This window comes from Lepidochelys kempii, chromosome 8, assembly GCF_965140285.1.
Source record: "Lepidochelys kempii isolate rLepKem1 chromosome 8, rLepKem1.hap1, whole genome shotgun sequence".
NCBI classification, from domain to species: domain Eukaryota; kingdom Metazoa; phylum Chordata; order Testudines; family Cheloniidae; genus Lepidochelys; species Lepidochelys kempii.
This window is the reverse complement of record NC_136387.1, coordinates 53,952,519-53,971,936: the sequence shown is the minus strand read 5'-3', so window position 1 is coordinate 53,971,936 and position 19,418 is coordinate 53,952,519. Positions and strand designations below refer to the sequence as shown.

Below are 19,418 nucleotides of genomic sequence, written 5' to 3'. Positions count from 1 at the left end.
AGCCACTCCCAGGAAGCCAGCTGAGAACAGGCAGCAGAGCTTGCTGGGGTAGTGTCCTTTTCTTCTCTGTTGTCCTGAGCTTAGCAGCCCAGCCTGATGAAGGACACAATGGAGCTGAGGGGGAGGGGACACAATTTTGGCCCATGTTCTATCAGACAAGTAGGTGAAGCACAGTTCTTCTGGGCAATGCAAAGACAGCCAAGTGGCAGTGAGCACACATGCACCTTACACATGCAGTCACCAATCCAGAGCTCTGATTGCCCTACATGCATCTTTCAGACTCACCCAAACCACGCTCCTGGGAGAGGAGAGGTGTGACATAGAGGTCTGAGAACTGGGAGCTAGGAGCCCCAAGTTTGCTTTTCATACTCGTTCTCTTGGTGGATTTAGGCAAGTCACTCACCCTCCTTCTGACTCAGTTTCTTCACCTGTAAAAATGGGCTGATACACTGGAATCCCTATCCATCCACCCAGATGTGCCCGTTAAATAAGGAGATGCAGGGCTTGGCTATCAACTGGAGTTCTCCTCTGGGTCACACTGCACAGCTGGGGTCACACGGGGAAGAGGGAAAAGAGCCTGCTCTCTTCCCACCCACAAAGGGTTTGGGACAACTGTATCCCAGTGCTGGGCGGAATGCAGAGGGACACATCACCCCAAAGGGAAGTGGCCAGGGTCTGAGTCCTCTGCTCATGCCCCCAGCGCAGGCCATGGAGCTTGGGGGAAGCACAATCACTGGATTGCAGGCTGTTCCCGCTCTGGCAGCAACAACACAGTTTAGCCTTTCATGACTTTTACCCCTCCATCTTCTGCAGCAGTGAGTGTGTGGAGATGGCTGTGCTGATACCCTGCCATCACTTACATTGTGCTGGGAAAGGGTTCAGAAAAACCTTAGGTGGCCAAATGTTCAGAGCCAATTATGTCACTAATAACAAAGGTGGCTAAAAGTCAATGTGTAAAAGGGCCTTAGAAACTCAGGGCCAGCTCCTCAACTGGTGTAAATCAGCCTAGCTCCTCTGATTTCCACAGAGCTGAGCCAATATCCACCAGCTGAGGATCTGGCCCTTGGCCTGTATTCAGAGCCATGTGCTACCCCTTCAGTGACAGGGCAGGTTATATCAAATCCCCGCTCAGCTGGGCCAATTACCGAATGTCTGTTGCAAAGGCCATGCTACCCAGGGGCTGTTCTGCAGATGCCATGAGGAGGTTTAGGGGATCTGGAGACGGGACATCTCTTACCCTTAGCTGGGTGTTTCCAAGGGTATGCGTGCGATTACCTGGGGTGAGGGCTTTGCACTGAGTCCCAGAATGATGGGAATAAAGGAGCAAAATTACCGCTGCGCCCCCCCCCCATTGCCAGAGACACTTTGGTTTGTCTGCTTTTTTTCAAGTGCATTGATTGCCGGTGAGAGCTTAATCCAGTGTGGAAGACAGACACACAGGTCTCCTCACTGCCTGGGATGATTCTCCCTTCAGGGTCTCCTCTCTGTGCCACTGCCTGGTATAATTTCTGCTTACTGGAAGGGTGATGATGCCACCTGCCGTTCAGTGCTAGACATGACAACCCAAAATGTCACAACTTAGTGTGCATTTCCATTCAACTTCAAGATGACATAATAGCAAGTAACCTGTTCCTGGCACCCTTTTCTTCCTAGCCTACTTCTGCCCTTTAGACTAGAGCACAATGCAGGAATCCTCTCCCTTTTCAGGGTTTTTTTGGGGTCTCACTGTACCTTCCTGCCTTTGGAAACTCATCTGTCTTCTCAAACACAGATGACCTTCCCCTCTACCCGCCATTTCCTTCCATCCCAACAGCGTGACTCATAAACTCTCTGTGCAGAACCCTTCATGTGATGCCTGTATGCACGCTATAGTTAAGGACTCTGGTAGATACTTTTTTATATGAGAATGTGAAAGCAGCACCCTTTTCCCCATTCAGACTAAGGCCCCAATTAAGGAAAACACTTAAGCAGGTGCTTAAGTTTTCCTGAGTAGGGATGACTTCCTGAATTGGAGTAAGGATTTCCTAAAAGGAGAAAACATATATCATGTAATAGGGGGAACAAAGAGGCCACTGGATAAAATAAAAAACAGTAATTTGCCACACCACCTGTGTTTGACCTCAGTGCATTGTTAAAGGATCGACTGGCACCATGGTTAATTCAGATTTGGACTGGCCAGAAGTGAACTAAATCAATAGCCACTGCTAATAACACAACTATGTTGGGTAGATGTTTGCTAGAAGAGCATTCCTCCTTAATATGCGGTCTAAAATGACCTGGTAGGATCACCGAGTAGATGACTTTCCCCATGCTGGTCTGCCAATGGACCCCTGTACAGACTTAATGTGAAATTCTGGCCTCAGGGAAGTAGAAGGGGCGGGGCTGGGGGTGAGCGTGCCCCAGCCAGCCCTTCCAGGCCACCTGGCCCGCACTGCTTGGGGCTCCAGCACTGACTTAAATGGCCTGGGTCTCTGGCCACTGCCGCGGTAGCAGCAGCCGGAGCCCTGGGGCAGCTGCTCCGCCCCCAAATTGGCAGCCGGGGCAACGACGTTAAAGCGCTGCCATGGCAAAGGACCCTCTGGTAGTGCTTTAACGTTGCTGCCCCTTCTGCCCCCCGTCGGCGACCCTGCCCGTACAGCCGCCAATGGGGGAGGCCCGTATCGGCTCACTTTCAGCCCTGAGCGTGGGTAGCAATAGCAGTGATGCTGCAGCAGGAGGGTGGCTGTACCAGCCTACCCCTGTACCCCGGCACCTTGGGTACTCAGCCAGGCAGCTAGCCTGTGCTGAAGTCCCTGCTGCTGCAGCTTCCCTGCTATTTGTACCTACCCTAGCGCCCTCACAGCTAGCATGGGTGCTGCAGTCACCCCTCTGCGTACAGGGTAGCCATACCCTATGAGTTGGAAGGTGTTGGCTAACTCGTGTTACTAGCCTAGTGTGTCCAGGGCAGGTGCCTTCAGCACGTGTTAAACGAATGGAGTTCAAAGATAAGGCTGGCGGCTCAGCCCTCCCCGATCCGGCCCGGTTGCTGCCTGCGTGTGGATCAACAAGCTCTAGGAGGCCCTGGGTGGGAGGGGGGCTTTAAAAATACACACCTAGCCGGGCTCGCCCTGCCAGCCCGGCTCTGCCTCGCCGCGTCTCCCCGCCGCGGCACAGGCAGCCAGGGCGGACAGCTGCCTGTGGAAAGTGTGTGTGTGTGTGTGTGTGTGTGTGTGTGGGCGCGCACGGGCTGTGCGCTGGGGTCCTCGGCAAGGGGAGGCCCCTGTGCGCACCGGCCGGGAGAGCAGCGGCGGCTGCGGCGCGCATGTCTCCGGGCCCGCGGAGAGCCAGCGGGGCGCGGCAGCACCGAGGGAGGTGAGCCTGGGCCGGCCAAGCCCGGCAGCCTGCGGGGCTGGAGCGGGCAGGGTCCAGCCATGGGAAGGCGAGACGCGGGAGGCGCAGTGCCCCCCATACGTGCCAGCTGGGAGCCTGGCAACCCCCTGCCCTGCTGCTCAGCGGTGCCTGCGGCAGCAGCCCTGCCATGCCCCTGAAGCCGGAGAGCAGGCAAGCAGCATGCCTCTGATCCCTCAATCCTTCCCTGAGTGCCACTGCGCTCCTTCCTTGCCGGCCTGACCCCAGGCTGTCCCCACTCATGTGAAACACGCCAGGCAGCCTGTTCGGGAGCCCGGCTGCTCCTGGCCAGACAAACCAGAGCCAGCCCTTTCAGCTGGTGGCTGTTAGCTCTTCAACACAAGGGAAGTCTCCCCCATGCTTGCGTTCTCTGCACTGAGCTTCCAGCCTGTGTTAGACTCTTCCTAGAGAACGATGCTAAATGGGATTTTCCCTAGAAAGCTGCTGAAGCTTTTGGAAAAGTCATGGTAGGTTAGGGTGACCAGATAGCAACTGTGAAAAAACAGGACGGGGGTTGGGAGTAATAGGTGCCTATGTAAGAAAAAGTCCCTAAAAACGGGACTGTCCCTATAAAAATGGGACATCTGGTCACCCTACTGTAGGGGGAACCTACCACGCTATAGCAGGCACCGACCAGACAACAGAGGGGTAGGGATAGGAGGCTGCTGTGGGTTAAGGGAACTCTTGGTTTTCTTGTAGGGGTCGGCGCCACCATTCTGCACGATGGACACTTGACAAAATAACCGTACTTCATGACGGACATGGGGGAGGGGGGGTATGTCATTCAGTCATTCAACGTTTTTTTAAAAATTACCACGGACCTCAACATTTGTGGAGGGAGAATGGGGGCCATGTCTACGCTGAGCACAGTGGCCAGCAATCAATGCAGCAGCAGAGGTGAAAAGCCCTAATGTTGACAAGGAAAGCTGTGATTTGCATGGCCAAGTTCAGTTGTGGCAAATCATGGTTTTCCTTCTCTATGCTACGGGTTTGCACTGGTGCAGCTACTCTGATTACTAGCCACTGATGACTGAAATCAGGGATCGCTAATCCCTGCGTAGACAAGGGGCAGGGCTCGGAGGCCCCTAAGGGATGCTGGAAGGGAGACCTGTGAAAGGAATGCAGAGCTCTAAGTTTGTTGAAAAGGGGACTTGCATCTCATGTTTGTGTGTCTTTGGTTTCAGACCTCAGAGGTGCTGGGAGGCATGGACTGTGAGCACACAACAGTTCCGCAGGTCACCATTCACGGTAGTCAGCCCTGCAGCAATCTAGCTGTGCCTTAACCTGGCAAAGGAAAAGGGTAGGATCGGACAGATCGAGGATTGTCCATGAGTGAAGGGCCTTGTCAGTCATTGGCAAGCAGGGTGAGGACAGCATGATGGTGGACAGTCCTGCAGAATGTGGCCAGGGAAGGGCAGAGTTTGGCAGAGTCTTTGCTGGTTTTGTATCCACAGAGCTGGCAGCAGTGGCAGAAATCAGCAAGCTTGCTCCTGTACTGAGAGACCGCAAGCCCATGGCAGCTGCTGGTGCCACCACTCTGATCTGTGGGGACTGTGGCAAGAGCTTTGCCAGGAAGTCGGACTTCAAAGTGCACCAGCGGATCCATACAGGCGAGAGGCCCTACAAGTGCTCCTACTGCAGCAAGGGCTTCTACCAGGCCTCTATGGTGCGGCGGCACGAACGCACACACACTGGCGAGAAGCCCTACCGCTGCTCTGTGTGCGATAAGTCCTTCGCCCGCTCCACCTCGTTGCTGATCCATCAGAACACGCACACTGGCGACCGGCCATACGAGTGTCCCTTCTGTGAGAAGACCTTCTCTGACCCCTCCACCCTGCTCCAGCATCGCAAGATGCACATGGGCCTCAAACCCTTCCATTGTGGCATCTGCAACAAGTCCTTCAGCCAGTCATCCAGCTTCACCTTCCACCGGGCTACTCACACCAATGATCGCCCCTTTGTCTGCTCCGAGTGCGGCAAGGCCTTCATCCGCTCCACTGCCCTGCTCAAGCACCGGCAGACCCATGTCCAGAAGGCCTTTCGCTGTGGGGAGTGTGGCAAGGTTTTCCCCAAGCTTTCAGGCCTCCGCTCCCACCAGCGGATGCATGCCCAAGGCCACCGGATAGAGATGGAGTTGCGGGAAGAGGAGCAGAGCCACTGGAATGTTCCCACACTGAGGTTCCAAGCCTATGACCCTCTGCCCCAGGACTGTCCCCTCCCCAGCTTGGCTGTGCAGCTGGAATCCTAGTACTGTATATTCAACCCTGCCCAGTTTCACATAGCTGTAGTTGGATATTGGAGATATTGCCAATGAAAATGTTATGTATGCAGGTCCAAATTCCTGTCCATCCCATACAGACCTGCTGATATTCCACTTTCTAGTACCTGTCCTTCACAACAGACCAGAATTCTTGTCCATATCACATAGACTGGCCACCTTGCTTCCTATCATACCTCTCACTTGTCCCACCTTTCAGAGCTGAATCTCTCTCCATCCTGCTGCAGTTACCTCACTTTCTCAGCCTATGACCTCATGCAGTCTGATAAGCTAGGTGGGTCATGCTGGGCCAGAACTTCAATGGGAGACTTCCAGGGAAAGCACAGGTAAGGGAGGAAGAGGATTTTGGTGATTTCATCTGGCATTTTTCCCTCCAAGTCAGTACTGAACTAACTAACCTTGGTATTAGGGGCACTGAGCCTCCAACCTAGTGTGGTCATTAAAGGCTCCAAGGCACTTTTTGCAACAATAGAAATGTTATCAAGAATGTCCTGGCCAAAAGGTGGAAGTTACCATACCAACTCTAAGAGGCTAATTAGTTGGTATGGCAACTTCCACCTTTTCATGTTCTCTGTATGTATATAGATCTTCTTACTATATGTTCCATTATACGCATCTGTTGAAGCGGGCTGTAGCCCACGAAAGCTTATGCTCAAATAAATTTGTTAGTCTCTAAGGTGCCACAAGTACTCCTGTTTATTAATAAGACTGGGACTTTTCAGCTTGGAAAAGAGATGGCTAAGGGGAGATATGATTGAGGTCTATAAAATTATGACTGTTGTAGAGAAAGTAGATAAGGAAGTGTTGTTTACTACTACTCATAACACAAGAACTAGGGGTCACCAATGAAATTAATAGGCAACAGTTTTAAAACAAATAAAAGGAAGTATTTCTTTACACAACGCACAGTCAACCTGTGGAACTCCTTGTCAGAGGATGTTGTAAAGGCCAAGACCATAACAGGGTTCAAAAAAGAACTAGATAAATTCATGGAGGATAGGTCCATCAATGGCTATTAGCCGGGATGGGCAGGAATGGTATCCCCTAGCCTCTTTTCCAGAAGCTGAGAATGAGCAACAGGGGTGGATCACTTGATGATTACCTGTTCTGTTCATTCCCTCTGGGGCACCTGGCACTGGACACTGTTGGAAGACAGGATACTAGGCTAGATGGACCTTTGGTCTGACCCAGTAGGGCCATTCTTATGTTCCATCCCAGACAGATCTGCTGTTATCTCACTGGAAGCCTGATTCTAAAGTGTTATGTTCATCCAGGCAGGGAACAGAAACATGCCATGAGCCCTATTTCAGAAAAAGCTGTCCAGATGTTTTTCCCCTTTTTCTCCTCCATCAACGTTTTGACCAAAAAAAATCAGAAAATTTCAACCAACTTTTAAAATGACTGATCTGGAATTGATTGCCCAGCTCTGCCATTTGTGTCTCAGTATGGACCCTTCTCTCTGTCCATCTCTCACAGATCAATGGGAGGATGAAGGTAAATAGAGGAGAGGGGATGTGCAGAAAGGGCTGGTTAGGTATAAAAGAAAGGAGTGATGTTTTATTGAACTAAGGGTGCGGATACTGTCGGAACTCCAGCTTCCCCTTTTCACCCACTGGGATGGGAGGAGCTAAATACAATGCAGCTTCAATGCCTAGAGCGGGAAGTTGGGTGTGAGGAGGTGAAAAGAGACCTGAATCAGAGGGTGGGTTGGGAGGTCTTGATCACGGTCTATGCTGCAGAATTTGAAAACAGCTGCTACAGGGGAGTCCTCCCATAACTAGGTCATTTGTTTCCCCACAAAGCAATTTTCCTGTAACTTCTGCATAAGTGGAGGGTCACTGTCACCAGAATTCCCGTTTGCACACTGGAATTCATGGGAACAAAGCAAGACTTTCATTCTACTTCACAACATGAGGGGTGGCTTGCAAAATGTCAATTCCTTGTGAGCAGTTGTCACTATATTACTGAAATCTGCTTCTCCCTGGTGTAATGGGATAAGCAAGGGGGCAACACTTGCCTATGGGGAGGCGGAACAGTTCCAGGCTTCTCACCTTTAACATAGTACCAGCCCCTTTCTTTTCAGCTTAGCTCTAAAGAAATCAAGCACCAACTTCTAGCCCTGCTCTTATCAGCTCCAAGGTCTCTGTGCTCCCTTTATGCCTGCTGAGGACCAGTCCCCACTCTCTCAAGTGTTTGAATCACTGGTGGTAGACAATGGCAGGCGTGTTTCAATCCAACAGAGACCTTCCTCTTGTTACAATTTCAACATGGCCAGCAAAGAGGCTGCCTCTCTCCTAGTGTTCTGCGCTCAACTTGCTGTCTCTGAAACCACTCGGAGCCCACTCAACCTGCAGCCCTGCCAATCTCATTTGGACCACACAGCACCCTCTCACCCAATGCTAGGAGTCTGCTGGGCAGTCTCTGGTGCCACTTGGACCCCTCCAGTTTGTTGTAAAGGGTCCTTCTAGATTAGCATGATGATGAATTCCTGCCATTTCTCTGGAAACTGTTTTTCCAAGTGCTCCCAATTCAAGTTTCGTTCTTCTTTGAAACCAGAAGAAATCTCCCATCCTGAAAAACGTTCAGCCTGGGAGTCCAGGATGATGCCCGTGTTATCATGAGCTCTTTGTATTTTGCACCTGTTTTTTCCTTTTCTTCTTCTGGGGGGAAGAGAAAAGAGTTGAACACAGACTGTAATTTACTGAAACCCAATGGGAGAGAGGGGTGTCTCCTCATCAAATCCTCCTCCTCTCTTGCAGCAAGAGGTGGCTCAGATAAAGCAGCTTTGATGGATATGGGGGAGAGAGAAATATTACCTGGTAAATGGTTTTCTTCATCTCATCAGTACCCACCCCACCCCCGTTTGGAACTGAGCAAGTGATAGGGAGGAACAGTAACATATTTGTTCCAAGATGATCTACTGAGGCTGCAGAATTTAGAGGGTGTGAAATGTCCAAACAGATGTGGTAGATCAAAGGTTAGGCAGCAGCAACAAATGGGATCCATTATAGACCCACTTGTGAGATTTCTGAGACTCCAAACTGCTAGAGGTGTTCTGGCAGTGGTAAGGAAGAGAAATCAGCCTATACATTTCATCCTCTTCTAGTCCTGCTTCCAGGGTCTCTGGCCTGGCAGTGATTGCCTCCCACTCTAGTCTTGCTGGCAGGAAGGTGGGGGCATGGAATAGGCTGTGGGCTGACAAGTAGCCACAGCTGACCTGTATGACTCTGCATGATCACTACCATTGCTTGGGCCTGATCATGTTATCAGCAACTTTGGAAGAGTCCATATTTATTGTAATAAACAATTACACGGGAACAGAACATTTCCTGAGGATGCTGCTATCGAGAACCTAAGCACTGCAGAGCAGGCAAGTAGCTAAGACACTGCCACCTCATTGTGATGAAACAAAATCTCTGTTACTAATCCTGTCTCTTCTCTAGCCAGAATAAAACATTCAGTTTGTGATTAAAAAACCCTTCTGTGTCTATCTAAACTTCAAGTGTCCTGACGGCTAAACTGAGCAACATGAAAGCGTGGTGCCAGACCTGGGGTGGGGTGCAGTTACTGAGACCCTTCTGCTTCCCTGGGTGCTGGAATTCAAACCCCAGCACAGAGGGGACTTGAGTGCCAGATTTTGATTGGCAGGGCGATGGAACCTTGCGGGTCCTGATGTATGTGGTTCTCTATGAACATGCAGTGTACAGGGACATGTATATACAGTAGTGTGCTTTCTGACCCACATGGCTGTATGCATACACATACCAGTGCCTAGAGGTAGGGCATAGTGTGTGATATGTGCGTAAGGGCACGCTGGAGGTATGTGCACAAGTGTATATAGTGAAGTTAAATGGCCTGTGGCATACAGGAGGTTTGACTAGAGCAGGGGTGGGTAAACTTTTTGGCCCAAGGGCCACATCTGGGTGGGGAAATTGCATGCAGGGTTATGAACGTAGGGCTGGGGCAGGGGGTTGGGGTGCGGGAGGGAGTGCAGGGTGTGCAGTGTGCAGGAGGGGGTCAGGGCAGGGGGTTGAGATGCAGGAGGGGTGTGGCAGAGGGCTCAGGGCAGGGAGTTGAGGTGTGGGGTACAGGAGGGGTTCGGTGTACTTACCTGGAGTGGCTCTGGGGTGGCAGCAGCGCGCAGTGGGGCGAAGGCAGGCTCCGTGCTTGCCCTGGCCCCGTGCTGCTCTCGAAGTGGCTGGTACCACATCCCTGTGGCCCTGGGGGAGGGGGAGGCAGAGGGCTCTGCGTGCTGCCCTCGCCTGCGGGTACCTCCCCCGAAGTTCCCATTGGCTGCGATTCCCTGTTTCCGGCCAATGGGAGCTGTGGGAGGCAGTGCCTGCAGGTGAGGACAGTGCACGGAGCCCTCTTCCCCCACCCCCGGGACCGCAGGGACGTGGCTTCTGGGAGCAGTGTGGGGTCCGAGGTGCCATGGGGGTGGCAATCCCACAGGCTGGATCCAAAGCCCTGACAGGCCGTAGTTTGCCCACCCCTGAACTAGAGGATGTAATGATCTCTTCTTGTCTTAAACTCTGTGAATTTATGAATTCATTTATGGAGTGCAGGTAGCTGCTATGTACAATGGGAAGGGGCTAGTGCAGATGTGTGTGCATGTATTTAGAGAGCAGGGTTTGATTGAATTCTTGCCCTATTTTTTTTTGACTGTCAATGGGACAAAATTAAAAATATGCAGAACTTCAGCATCACTATTGCAGACACACACAAGCAAGTGATTAAAATAAAAACACCTCTCCTAATTATGTCAGGTTGTTCCTCTCTGACCAACACCCAGGTCTCATGCCCCCTCACAGTCATGCCTCTTGATCCTCCTTCCTGTCCAAACCCAGGCTCCCCCAAATAAGGTGCAAGGAGTATTTCCCTGTACTCCCATATCCAGATCCAAAAATGAACTTCATAACATATTCCTCCATAACTAGATCTCCATCTCCGAATAATCATCTCTCTCATATCTTCTGTAGCCCTCTCTGGCAGCATAAACCCCTCTCCATCTGATTCCCCTCCCCCAAGGTACATTTCCATAAAAGATTATTTTAGCATGACTCATGCAACAATTATGTGATTTATGAATCAGAAATAGCATTTTGTTGTGGAACTGTCTTAAAAGCAGGCATTGTAAATTTTGAAGCCAATCTCAGAGAATAATAAAATATTACATAAGTCTTTCAAGTACTGTGACTGAATTTTAAAAGAGAACTAGTTAATTTCATGTCAACACAATTAGTTTTGCAAGCTAAAGTAATGATAAAGACTATCATATCTCATGCTCCAGGGCAGAAATTAATTGCCTCTAGGGGTCAGGAAGGAACTTTTACCTACACCTGGTCAAAAAACTTTTTTTTTTAAAGGAGAGATGGACTTTTGAGGAAAAGGAACATTTTCATGAAAATTCTTTGTAATTTTTTAACAGACTGAACTGAAACAAACATTTTTGTTTTGGCTTTGAATTGAAAAGTCGCTAAAAACCAAACCTGAAATGCCGATTTTGAGTTCAAACAAACTAAATTAATTTTTTATTTTGATTTATTGAAAACTTAAAAACGGTGAAAAAAATTGGAGCAAAATTGAAGAAAAGTTGGTTTTGTTCGAAAATTGTCTTTGAAACACCATTCTTTGACAAGCCTGAGTTCACTCCTTTCTTGGTCCCAGAGGGAGAACTGCACAGTTGGCTAGCAGCATTGTAAGTGGGGTTTCTCATCCCTCTGGAGCTTCAGTTAATTGTCCCTGCTGGAAGCAGAACGCAAACTAGCCTCCATGGACCAAGCTGTGACTGAGCATGGCAAACCCTGTCTTTCTGTAGTTCTAAACTTGGCAGTCCTTTTCTATATTTTAATACACTTTGAAAACGTGTATGGGATAGGTGGCAGGCTGTCCAGTTTGGAGACTGAAGCCTCTGTTAATCAAGAGAACAGATACAGCACAGGCTGCTGCAGTGTGAACTTCCTTCACAGTATCCAAGCCACTGTCTCAAACTCACTCCTGAAGGGACTGCCTCTAGGAGTCACAGGAGAGTTCTGTCTCCCTGGCCCATTCAGTCTGCACAAAAGCATGCAAATTAGCATTGATTGTGATGGTGGGCTTCAGAGTGGACACATGTTCTGGCCAGTAGAAACTGGCCTGAAACCATTAACTCATTTCTCAAAGGCCATCGGATGAGAAATACTTTCCAATAAATACCAAAATGGGCCATTGAACCTGTGGTTTGGGGATGAAAGTGAGCAGATCAGGTTCAATCCCATGAGCAGCTATCCAGTACTCCTGACAGCCCTCTTTAAAGAGTTCAAATGCACCAGAAATAAAAATCTCAAAGTAAACATTTTTAGGTGAGGGAGTGGAGGGGAACTTGGACTGTTCTACAGGTCAGCTTCAAGAGAGCAAAATGTATCTGCTTCTGCTACCCCAAGGGAACAAGTTACAGTTGAAGAATCTCTCCTCCCTGGTATGAATAGGGATGGGGTAGTCTTTTTTAAAAAAAGAGGACCAGTGCTTTGGAAGCACAAGATTCCAGAGCATTTAAACAAAGAAATAAAGGTTAAAACTATTTAATTCCTAGTGAGAGGAGGAGAATCAGTGCTGCAGAAGTCAGAGAACTGAGTGCTGTGTGTGTGATCTGAGTCAGTAAGGAGAGGAAGGAGCGGGAGACCAGAGGATGACTGCAGGAAGGTTCAGACACTGAAAGAGACACACACCAGGATTTTGGGGCTGGAGTAATTGGTTTACATTGTGACTAAGCAACAATCAACTGGGGTGTACATCTGAAAGGTGTAATTAGGGAGGAAGGGAGATTAATTAGCATAATAAACTAGGGTGTAACGAAGAGCGTTAGGATGGAGTCAATATAGGAACGGGTAGGATGAATATTAGGAAAAACTTTCAGACAGGGAGCTCTATCAGCCTATGGGTTAATCTCCTAGTAGAAGTGGAAGCCACCTTTCAATTCAGAGTGGACAAAAATCTACCTGGCTCAGAGTCCATTTCCATCACTGGAATCTATGGAAGGAGAGAGGGAGGAGGAGTGAACTGGAAGAATGGCTCAGTCAGGCAGTCAGACAGGGCAGCCCTGCTGTATTTCCCAGGCTGCTCTCTGTGATGCAGGCAGGAAGGTTGTGTGTATTCACAGGCCCCACCTCCTGAGGCTCTGCAGCTGCTAGACTGGACACAAAAGGGTGAGAGACACTGGTACATTTGCCACTGCTGCTTTGCACCAAACTCCCCGCCTTTCCTCGTTCCTAACCTGGAGCAGATGATCCCACGGGGGCAGCCGCCTGGGACACACCTGTACTTAAATACCAGGGTGAGTCATTGCAGCTAGACCTGGGCTTAATGGGAAATGGGGAGAGGCAGGCCAGAAATCAATAGGGAAAGAGAAATGGGCGGGGGAGCTTTATGAAAAATATCTCAGAGGCCACAGACTGGAGGCAGCTGGGCTCTCAAGACCTGATGTCTGGTACTTGCTGCAGTCAGACCTAGTTTCCTCCAGGCAGTCCATGCATTGCATTTGGGACTAAATCTGTTTTTTCAGGCTGCTGAGGATCAGGAGCGAGAGCTCACCCTCACCCAGTGGGCAGCTTTAGATTTCTACAGAAGTCTCTATACTTGTCTCTCCCTGTGTCATACACCTGGGGAGATGCAGTGACTTGGACAGTTTTTCCCCAGGTACCAACAGGAACTTGTTCAAGACACAGAGATCCCTGTGTTCCACAGATGCCTGCAAATCCTGGAGATTGAACAGCTCTCGTAAGATTGCTGGAGTTGCAGCCAATCTCCTGTAAATTATCCAAGGAAGCTCTGGAAATACTGCAAAATTAGATTCAGGAGAAAGAAGTGAGGGAGAGCTATTTTTTGTTTGCAATTGCTGTCTGTGACCGAGACTTCATAGTGTCTGCATTCCTGGGTTGTTTATATGCTTGAGAACAAATTTTCTGCATTGGCCACTGTCAGTGGAGAGTAGCATTCCTTTGCTATTCCTCTATGGTTTGGTGTACTTTTGCCACCCTTAGAACTGACTGCTTGATTGGGTTGGCCAAACCATGTCTGTATTGCCATCCAGTAGCCTTAGAGGTATGAGGTCTTGCACACACACCTCACATTAACTCTGTGTGGGCCCTTATGCACAGCACTCTGAAGGCTGAATCAAACAACTGCTAAGTGCAGAGCCCTAAACCTGTCCACAAATTACATGCACACTCCAGTAAAAAAACCTGTGGGCCCCATCACAGCATAGATCCTTGAGTGGCTGAGCTGTTCGGCGCCCCTTTTTGCTCCACCACCGGCGGCAGGTGTACACCTTGCATCCAGGGAGTTATTCCATTATGGATCTTGTCTCCAGCTATAGGCACTGTACAGTCAAGAACTTTCAGTAGTGAACAAACCCTCAGGGTGGCATCAGGCAGGTGACTTTATTTGCCTATTTTGTGGTCATTTTTTTACATGCATCTTGCAATAAAGCAAGGGAAGAGAAAGTGTTATTATTCAAGGGGAGAACTGAGAGCTCCTGATGTTCTGAAAGTCAGCTCTCTGATTTCTTGCCCTCTTCCTATTTTTATTTCTATAGCAAAACTTTGAATTAACTGGCTTCCCTTGTCAGTATCATGTCCTCAAAGCATCTGATTCTCCACAAAATAGAGAGAGACTGTGGTTTGCTTCCCAGAAATCCTTCTCAGACCTTCTGTCAGAGAAATTAACTTTTATTTCTTACCCAGCATTCTAAATGTCTTAGCTCCCTGGTAATCAAGAGAAACAGCAGTTTGATATCCAGCACCATAGTGCATCAGGGCTTCCATAATTAAGAGCATCTGTTTGCTTCCTGGTGCTCCTGTGTTTAGAAAGCAGAAAAGTAGATATGTTGTTTTAAAAACACAGAAGAGAGGCAATGGTCTTAAAATAGAAAAGATAGAAATTAAAACAACAGTACCCTGGGTTAGAACAAAGTAACAAACAGATGAGCTTTACATAGGTGAGCTTTAAGAATAAACTAAAATTAGTAACGAGGGAAAGGATTAAAAAAATATTACCAGCTAACAAGATATGTATCCCAGATCACCTCTAAAATGCTGCTTGTTTGTTTGTCTCTGTTATCATGGCCAGTCTTGTGTTTTCCCTTCTCTTTGAGGAAGTAATGAGCCACCCCTTTTTGTACAGCGCCTGGCACAGTAAGCCCTTAGCCCAACTGGGAACTTTGGGTGTCAATGTAATAACGATCCCCAGCTGCTTTCTGTTCCTCACAAATGTCCCCATCCCCTGTCCATTCATCTCTTGTTCTAAAATACAGGTCACTTACCCTGAGGTCAGCTTCAGGCTGAAGGATCCTGAAAGCAGATATTCAGAAGCAGAAGTGGAAAATGGCAAGCATAGAATGCTCTGAGACACGGGACCAGGAGTACCCCAGCAGCAGTTTGGCTCAGGGATCCTATGGGGACAGAAAGAGGACCACGAACACATGGTGTGAAAATGATGACGGCGATGAGGAGGAGGAAGCTGAGGAAAGCGACAGTGATCATTTTGGGAGCGGCATGCAGAAAGACCAAGATCCGGTGTCCAGCAGCTCCATGCCGAGGGAGAGCAAGGCAGAGGACCTTCTGTGTGAGGAAGACGAGGTCTTTTATGAGACTTTCACCCTTATCAATGCCAATGGCGTGGCCAAGAAGTTGAACATGATGGTCAGTCTTCGCACCAAGAGTGATGAGGACGATGAGGAAAGCAGCAAGGAGACGTGTCAGAAGTGGCACAGCCGGCCAGTGAGGAAGCCTGCTGTTCTTCGGCGCAGCCCGCAGGGCATAAAGCACTTTGGCAGGGTGCTGCCAAGCTCAACGGAGTACGTGGACACTGTGGTTACCCTGGACAGCGATTTGGACGACCCAGCCAGGGACAGCCTGCCGTGCAATGGCATAGAAAGCATCAAGAGCTACATGACCAGGAAAGTAGAGGGAGGGGTGTTCCCAGGAAATCCAAGTATGGACTTCAGCAAGCCAGGGGGGAGCAAAGAGCTTCCCCTGAAAAGAAAGAGAGGGGTGAAGTGGCTGAACCCGAAAGCTGCCAACAAGCCAGCGGAGATAGCGGGCAGTGTCGGGGCCCTGAAAGCAGCCACGGTCAGGAGGGTCAGGATTGGGGCACAGCAGGTGGGCAGCAGCGAGGTGGAGGAGCGGCCTTACAAATGCATGCAGTGTGGACGGGCCTTTAAGAAATCCAGCAACCTCCTGAGCCATATCGACACGCACAGTGGGGCCAAGCCGTATGCCTGCGAGCTGTGCGGCAAGGCCTACTCACACCAGGGTACCCTGCAGCAGCACAAGCGTTTGCACACAGGCGAGCGCCCCTACAAGTGCCCGTTCTGCGTCAAGGCCTACACCTGGTCCTCGGACTACCGTAAACACATCCGCACGCACACCGGCGAGAAGCCCTACCAGTGCCTGGACTGCGAGAAGGCCTTTGTGCGCTCCTCGGACCTGCACAAGCACCAGCGCAACATGCATAGCAACGACAAGCCTTTCCCCTGCCAGGAGTGCGGCAAGACCTTCAACAAGCCACTCTCGCTACTGCGCCACCAACGCACCCACCTGGGAGAGAAGCCTTTCCGCTGCCCTGACTGCGGCAAGGAGTTTGCCGTGGCCAGCCGCATGGTGGAGCACCAGCGCATCCACACAGGCGAGCGTCCCTACTCCTGTGCCATCTGCGGCAAGTCTTTCACCAAGTCCTCCAACCTCTTCGAGCACCAGACGCTGCACACTGGTGAGCGCCCCTTCAAGTGCTCGGAATGTGGCATGGCCTTCGCCCAGTCCTCGCGCCTCATCCGCCACCAGCGCATCCACACCGGCGAGCGGCCCTTCGCCTGCGCCGAGTGTGGACAGGCCTTCGCCCGCTCCTCCACCCTCAAGAGGCACCAGCAGATCCATAGTGGGGAGAAGGCCTACCTGTGCTCAGACTGCGGTAAGGCCTTCCGCCATGCCTCGCAGCTTACCCAGCATATGCGGGCGCACACAGGGGAGCGGCCCTACCAGTGCGCCCAGTGTGCCAAGGCCTTCACTCAGTCCACCCACCTCATCCGCCACCAGGCCAAGCATGGTGCCAGCAATAGGGAGCCGTTCTCCTCTTCCGACGAGTGAGTCCCTCCCTAGTGGGGCAGCTGACACCAGGCACTCAACACACCTGTCTGCTGAGGGGCCATATGCAACAGACCTGGGCTTCATCGGGTAGAGCAAATATGAGAGAGGGTTTGTACACAACATGGAGCAGACACCACTCTCTGACCAAGTTGCTTGTTGACTAGGGGAGGAGATCTGCAAGTACTTATCTTCATAAATGTACACGAAAGGACCCAACCAGAGCCCTCCTGTGACGGGATACAGACGAGGAGAGAGATTATGAAGAATACATCCACCTTGTCATCTGTCCAGGCACCAAGTTCAGCTGTTTACCAAGATCTTCCTGCTGGACAAAAGTTCAAAAGCACATCCCAAACTGATTGACACTCCATAGCTGTTGCTCCTTCATGGGCCCTCATGCCAATTCCTGCTGCCCCTTCAAGTGTAGTTCTACTCTGAAAAGGGACTAGGTAAGAAAATGGCAGATCCGCTCCCAGTACATGTGTTCAGAGTTGCATCTGACACAACATTGCTTTTTACTCCTGTTTGCCCTGCAGAGCCAGCTCAGCTAACGGAGTGTGAGCTGGAGTCTATTCCTGCTTGTGTGTCCTTAAGAGAATGGTTAATGAAGAGCTGTCTACATGTAGAAATCATACTGGTTTCACTAAATAGATTTAAAAATATACTTTTGGTTAAAGTGATGCAAGACAAAACATACATTCCATGCAGTTCATGTAAAACACGTTGGAAGGAAACAGGATGGAATAGGGATCACTTAGGGCATGGTTTACATGTAGAGTCTCTATTACTGGTGATGATGCAGGAGAAGGAAAAAACCCTTCTTGATTCTCAGAGCCCAGGTTGCATATGCAGTTCTGTCAGCTACAAAATATATCTTATTACTTGTAAGTTGTAGACAAATCACTCACAGAATGTAAATATGGAACCCAACGATGTCATTTTTAGAGATCCCTTTGTCAGAGCATAACTGCACTTTGAGATATTATAATCTCCGTAATGAGGAGTGGCCAGCCTGTCAACAAACAGCTTTCCTGAAATACCTCTCATATGATACCATGAAAAACAAAACAAACGTAATTCCAAACAAATATATGTACTGTGGGGTACTTACAAATGAAGGCACTGGCATCATTCCCTTCTTACTGGCCTGTTGCTAGGAAAAGGATGAAAGCACTTTTTAAATGGGGTTGTGCTGGCTGAATTATTGACACTGTACACAGTGATTTTCCAATAACTGCAGAGATACTGGGTTGCAAATGCACAACTGATCAGTTTTTGTCTCGTCTTGCGTCTGATCCTGCACTGCTGAAGCTGATGAGTGTTTTTGCCAGTGGGAGCAGGAGCAACCCCCCACTGCTCAATTCTGCACGTGAAGTATTCATAGCTCCAGATAGCTATGCTTTAAAACATCTGTCTGTCCTCAAGACTTTCCAGCAAGCGGCATCCCAATTAAGCAGAATTAGCTTCCTGATTAAGCAGCAGTCCCATTCCTTGCTGTTTTATTACCAGTTGGCATCAGTCGGTTCCCTAATTACGCAGACTTAACAAAGTCAACTTTCTTTTATTGTCTCTCTCTCTCTCTGTTGGTGAAGCTAGCTTTCTGAATGTGAACCAGTCTTTCTGAGTCTGCAGACAGCCAGCTCCAATGTCTCTGCTGCTGCTCAAAAACTTTACTGGCTAGCAGCACACTGGAGTTCCACTGCTGCTTTTCAGAAACTGGTGGGCAGCAGTGAAGATGTTAGGCATCTTGTCAATTTCATGGTGCTTGAGAAAGCTAGGAATAGCCTAAGAGGTGACACTGGAGTTACTCACCAGGGAGGAGAACCCAAAAAGCAGAGGTTGTGGGAAACTTCTTCCTCTCACCTTCCTGGCAGCTGTCAAGAAGAGGATTTTCCCACCTCGCAACAGCCTGGTGGCTCTAAAGGAGTGAGAGAAGAGACAGAAAGCTCCTTCCTCCCTTCCAGCTGCTAAAGCAGGGATGGGCAAACTTTCTGGCCCGAGGGCCACATCTGGGTGGGGAAATTGCAAGCAGGGCCATGAATGTAGGGCTGGGGCAGCCGGTTGGGGTGCGGGAGGGAGTGTGGGGTGTAGGAGGGGGTGCACTGTGCAGGAACAGGCTCAGGCTGCAGGAGGGGTGCGGGGTGTGGCAGGGGCCTCAAGGCAAGGGGTTGGGGTGTGGGGTGCGGCAGGGGGCACAGGGCAGGGAGTTGGGGTGTGGGGTGCAGGAGGGGTGCAGGCTCTGGCCTGGTGCCGCTTACCTGGAGTGGCTCCGGGGTAGCAGCAGCAGAATGGGGGACAGAACAGGAGAATTGTGGCCAATAGGAGCTTTGGGGGAGGTACCCACAGGCGAGGGCAGCGCGCGGAGCCCTCTGCCCCCTCTCCCTCAGGGGCCGCAAGGACGTGACGCCGGCCACTTCCGGGAGCAGCGCGGGGCCCACGGCACCACAGGGGTGGCAATCCTACAGGCCGGATCCAAAGCTCCGATGGGCCGGATCCGGCCTGCAGACCGTAGTTTGCCCACCCCTGTGCTAAAGGGAGTGAAAATTTATCAGGCATCTACTCATCAGAGGCTGATACAATAGATGGAGCCCACAAACACGGTCCAGGGACACTACCCTTCCAAGCAACTGGGT

General features: G+C 50.1%; 1 protein-coding gene across 1 annotated transcript; it reads left to right on the top strand.

The window, feature by feature from the left end:
* The first annotated feature begins 3,224 nt into the window (after positions 1-3,224).
* Positions 3,225-18,855, top strand: ZNF648 (zinc finger protein 648). Its single transcript, XM_073358105.2, has 4 exons — positions 3,225-3,351; positions 4,572-5,634; positions 5,893-5,991; positions 14,988-18,855. The coding sequence occupies exons 2-4, from the start codon at positions 4,763-4,765 to the stop codon at positions 16,783-16,785; spliced, it is 2,769 nt and encodes a 922-aa protein (XP_073214206.1). The 5' UTR covers positions 3,225-3,351; positions 4,572-4,762; the 3' UTR covers positions 16,786-18,855.
* The last annotated feature ends 563 nt before the right edge of the window (positions 18,856-19,418 follow it).

What these genes read in the sequence shown, in the direction of transcription:
- ZNF648 (XM_073358105.2), top strand. Translation starts at nt 4,763, where the DNA reads ATGATGGTGGACAGTCCTGCAGAATGTGGCCAGGGAAGGGCAGAGTTT. An exon ending in GCTGTGCAGCTGGAATCCTA is followed by an intron (nt 5,635 to 5,892) that starts GTACTGTATATT and finishes ATCCTGCTGCAG; the next exon opens with TTACCTCACTTTCTCAGCCT. An exon ending in GACTTCCAGGGAAAGCACAG is followed by an intron (nt 5,992 to 14,987) that starts GTAAGGGAGGAA and finishes TTCAGGCTGAAG; the next exon opens with GATCCTGAAAGCAGATATTC.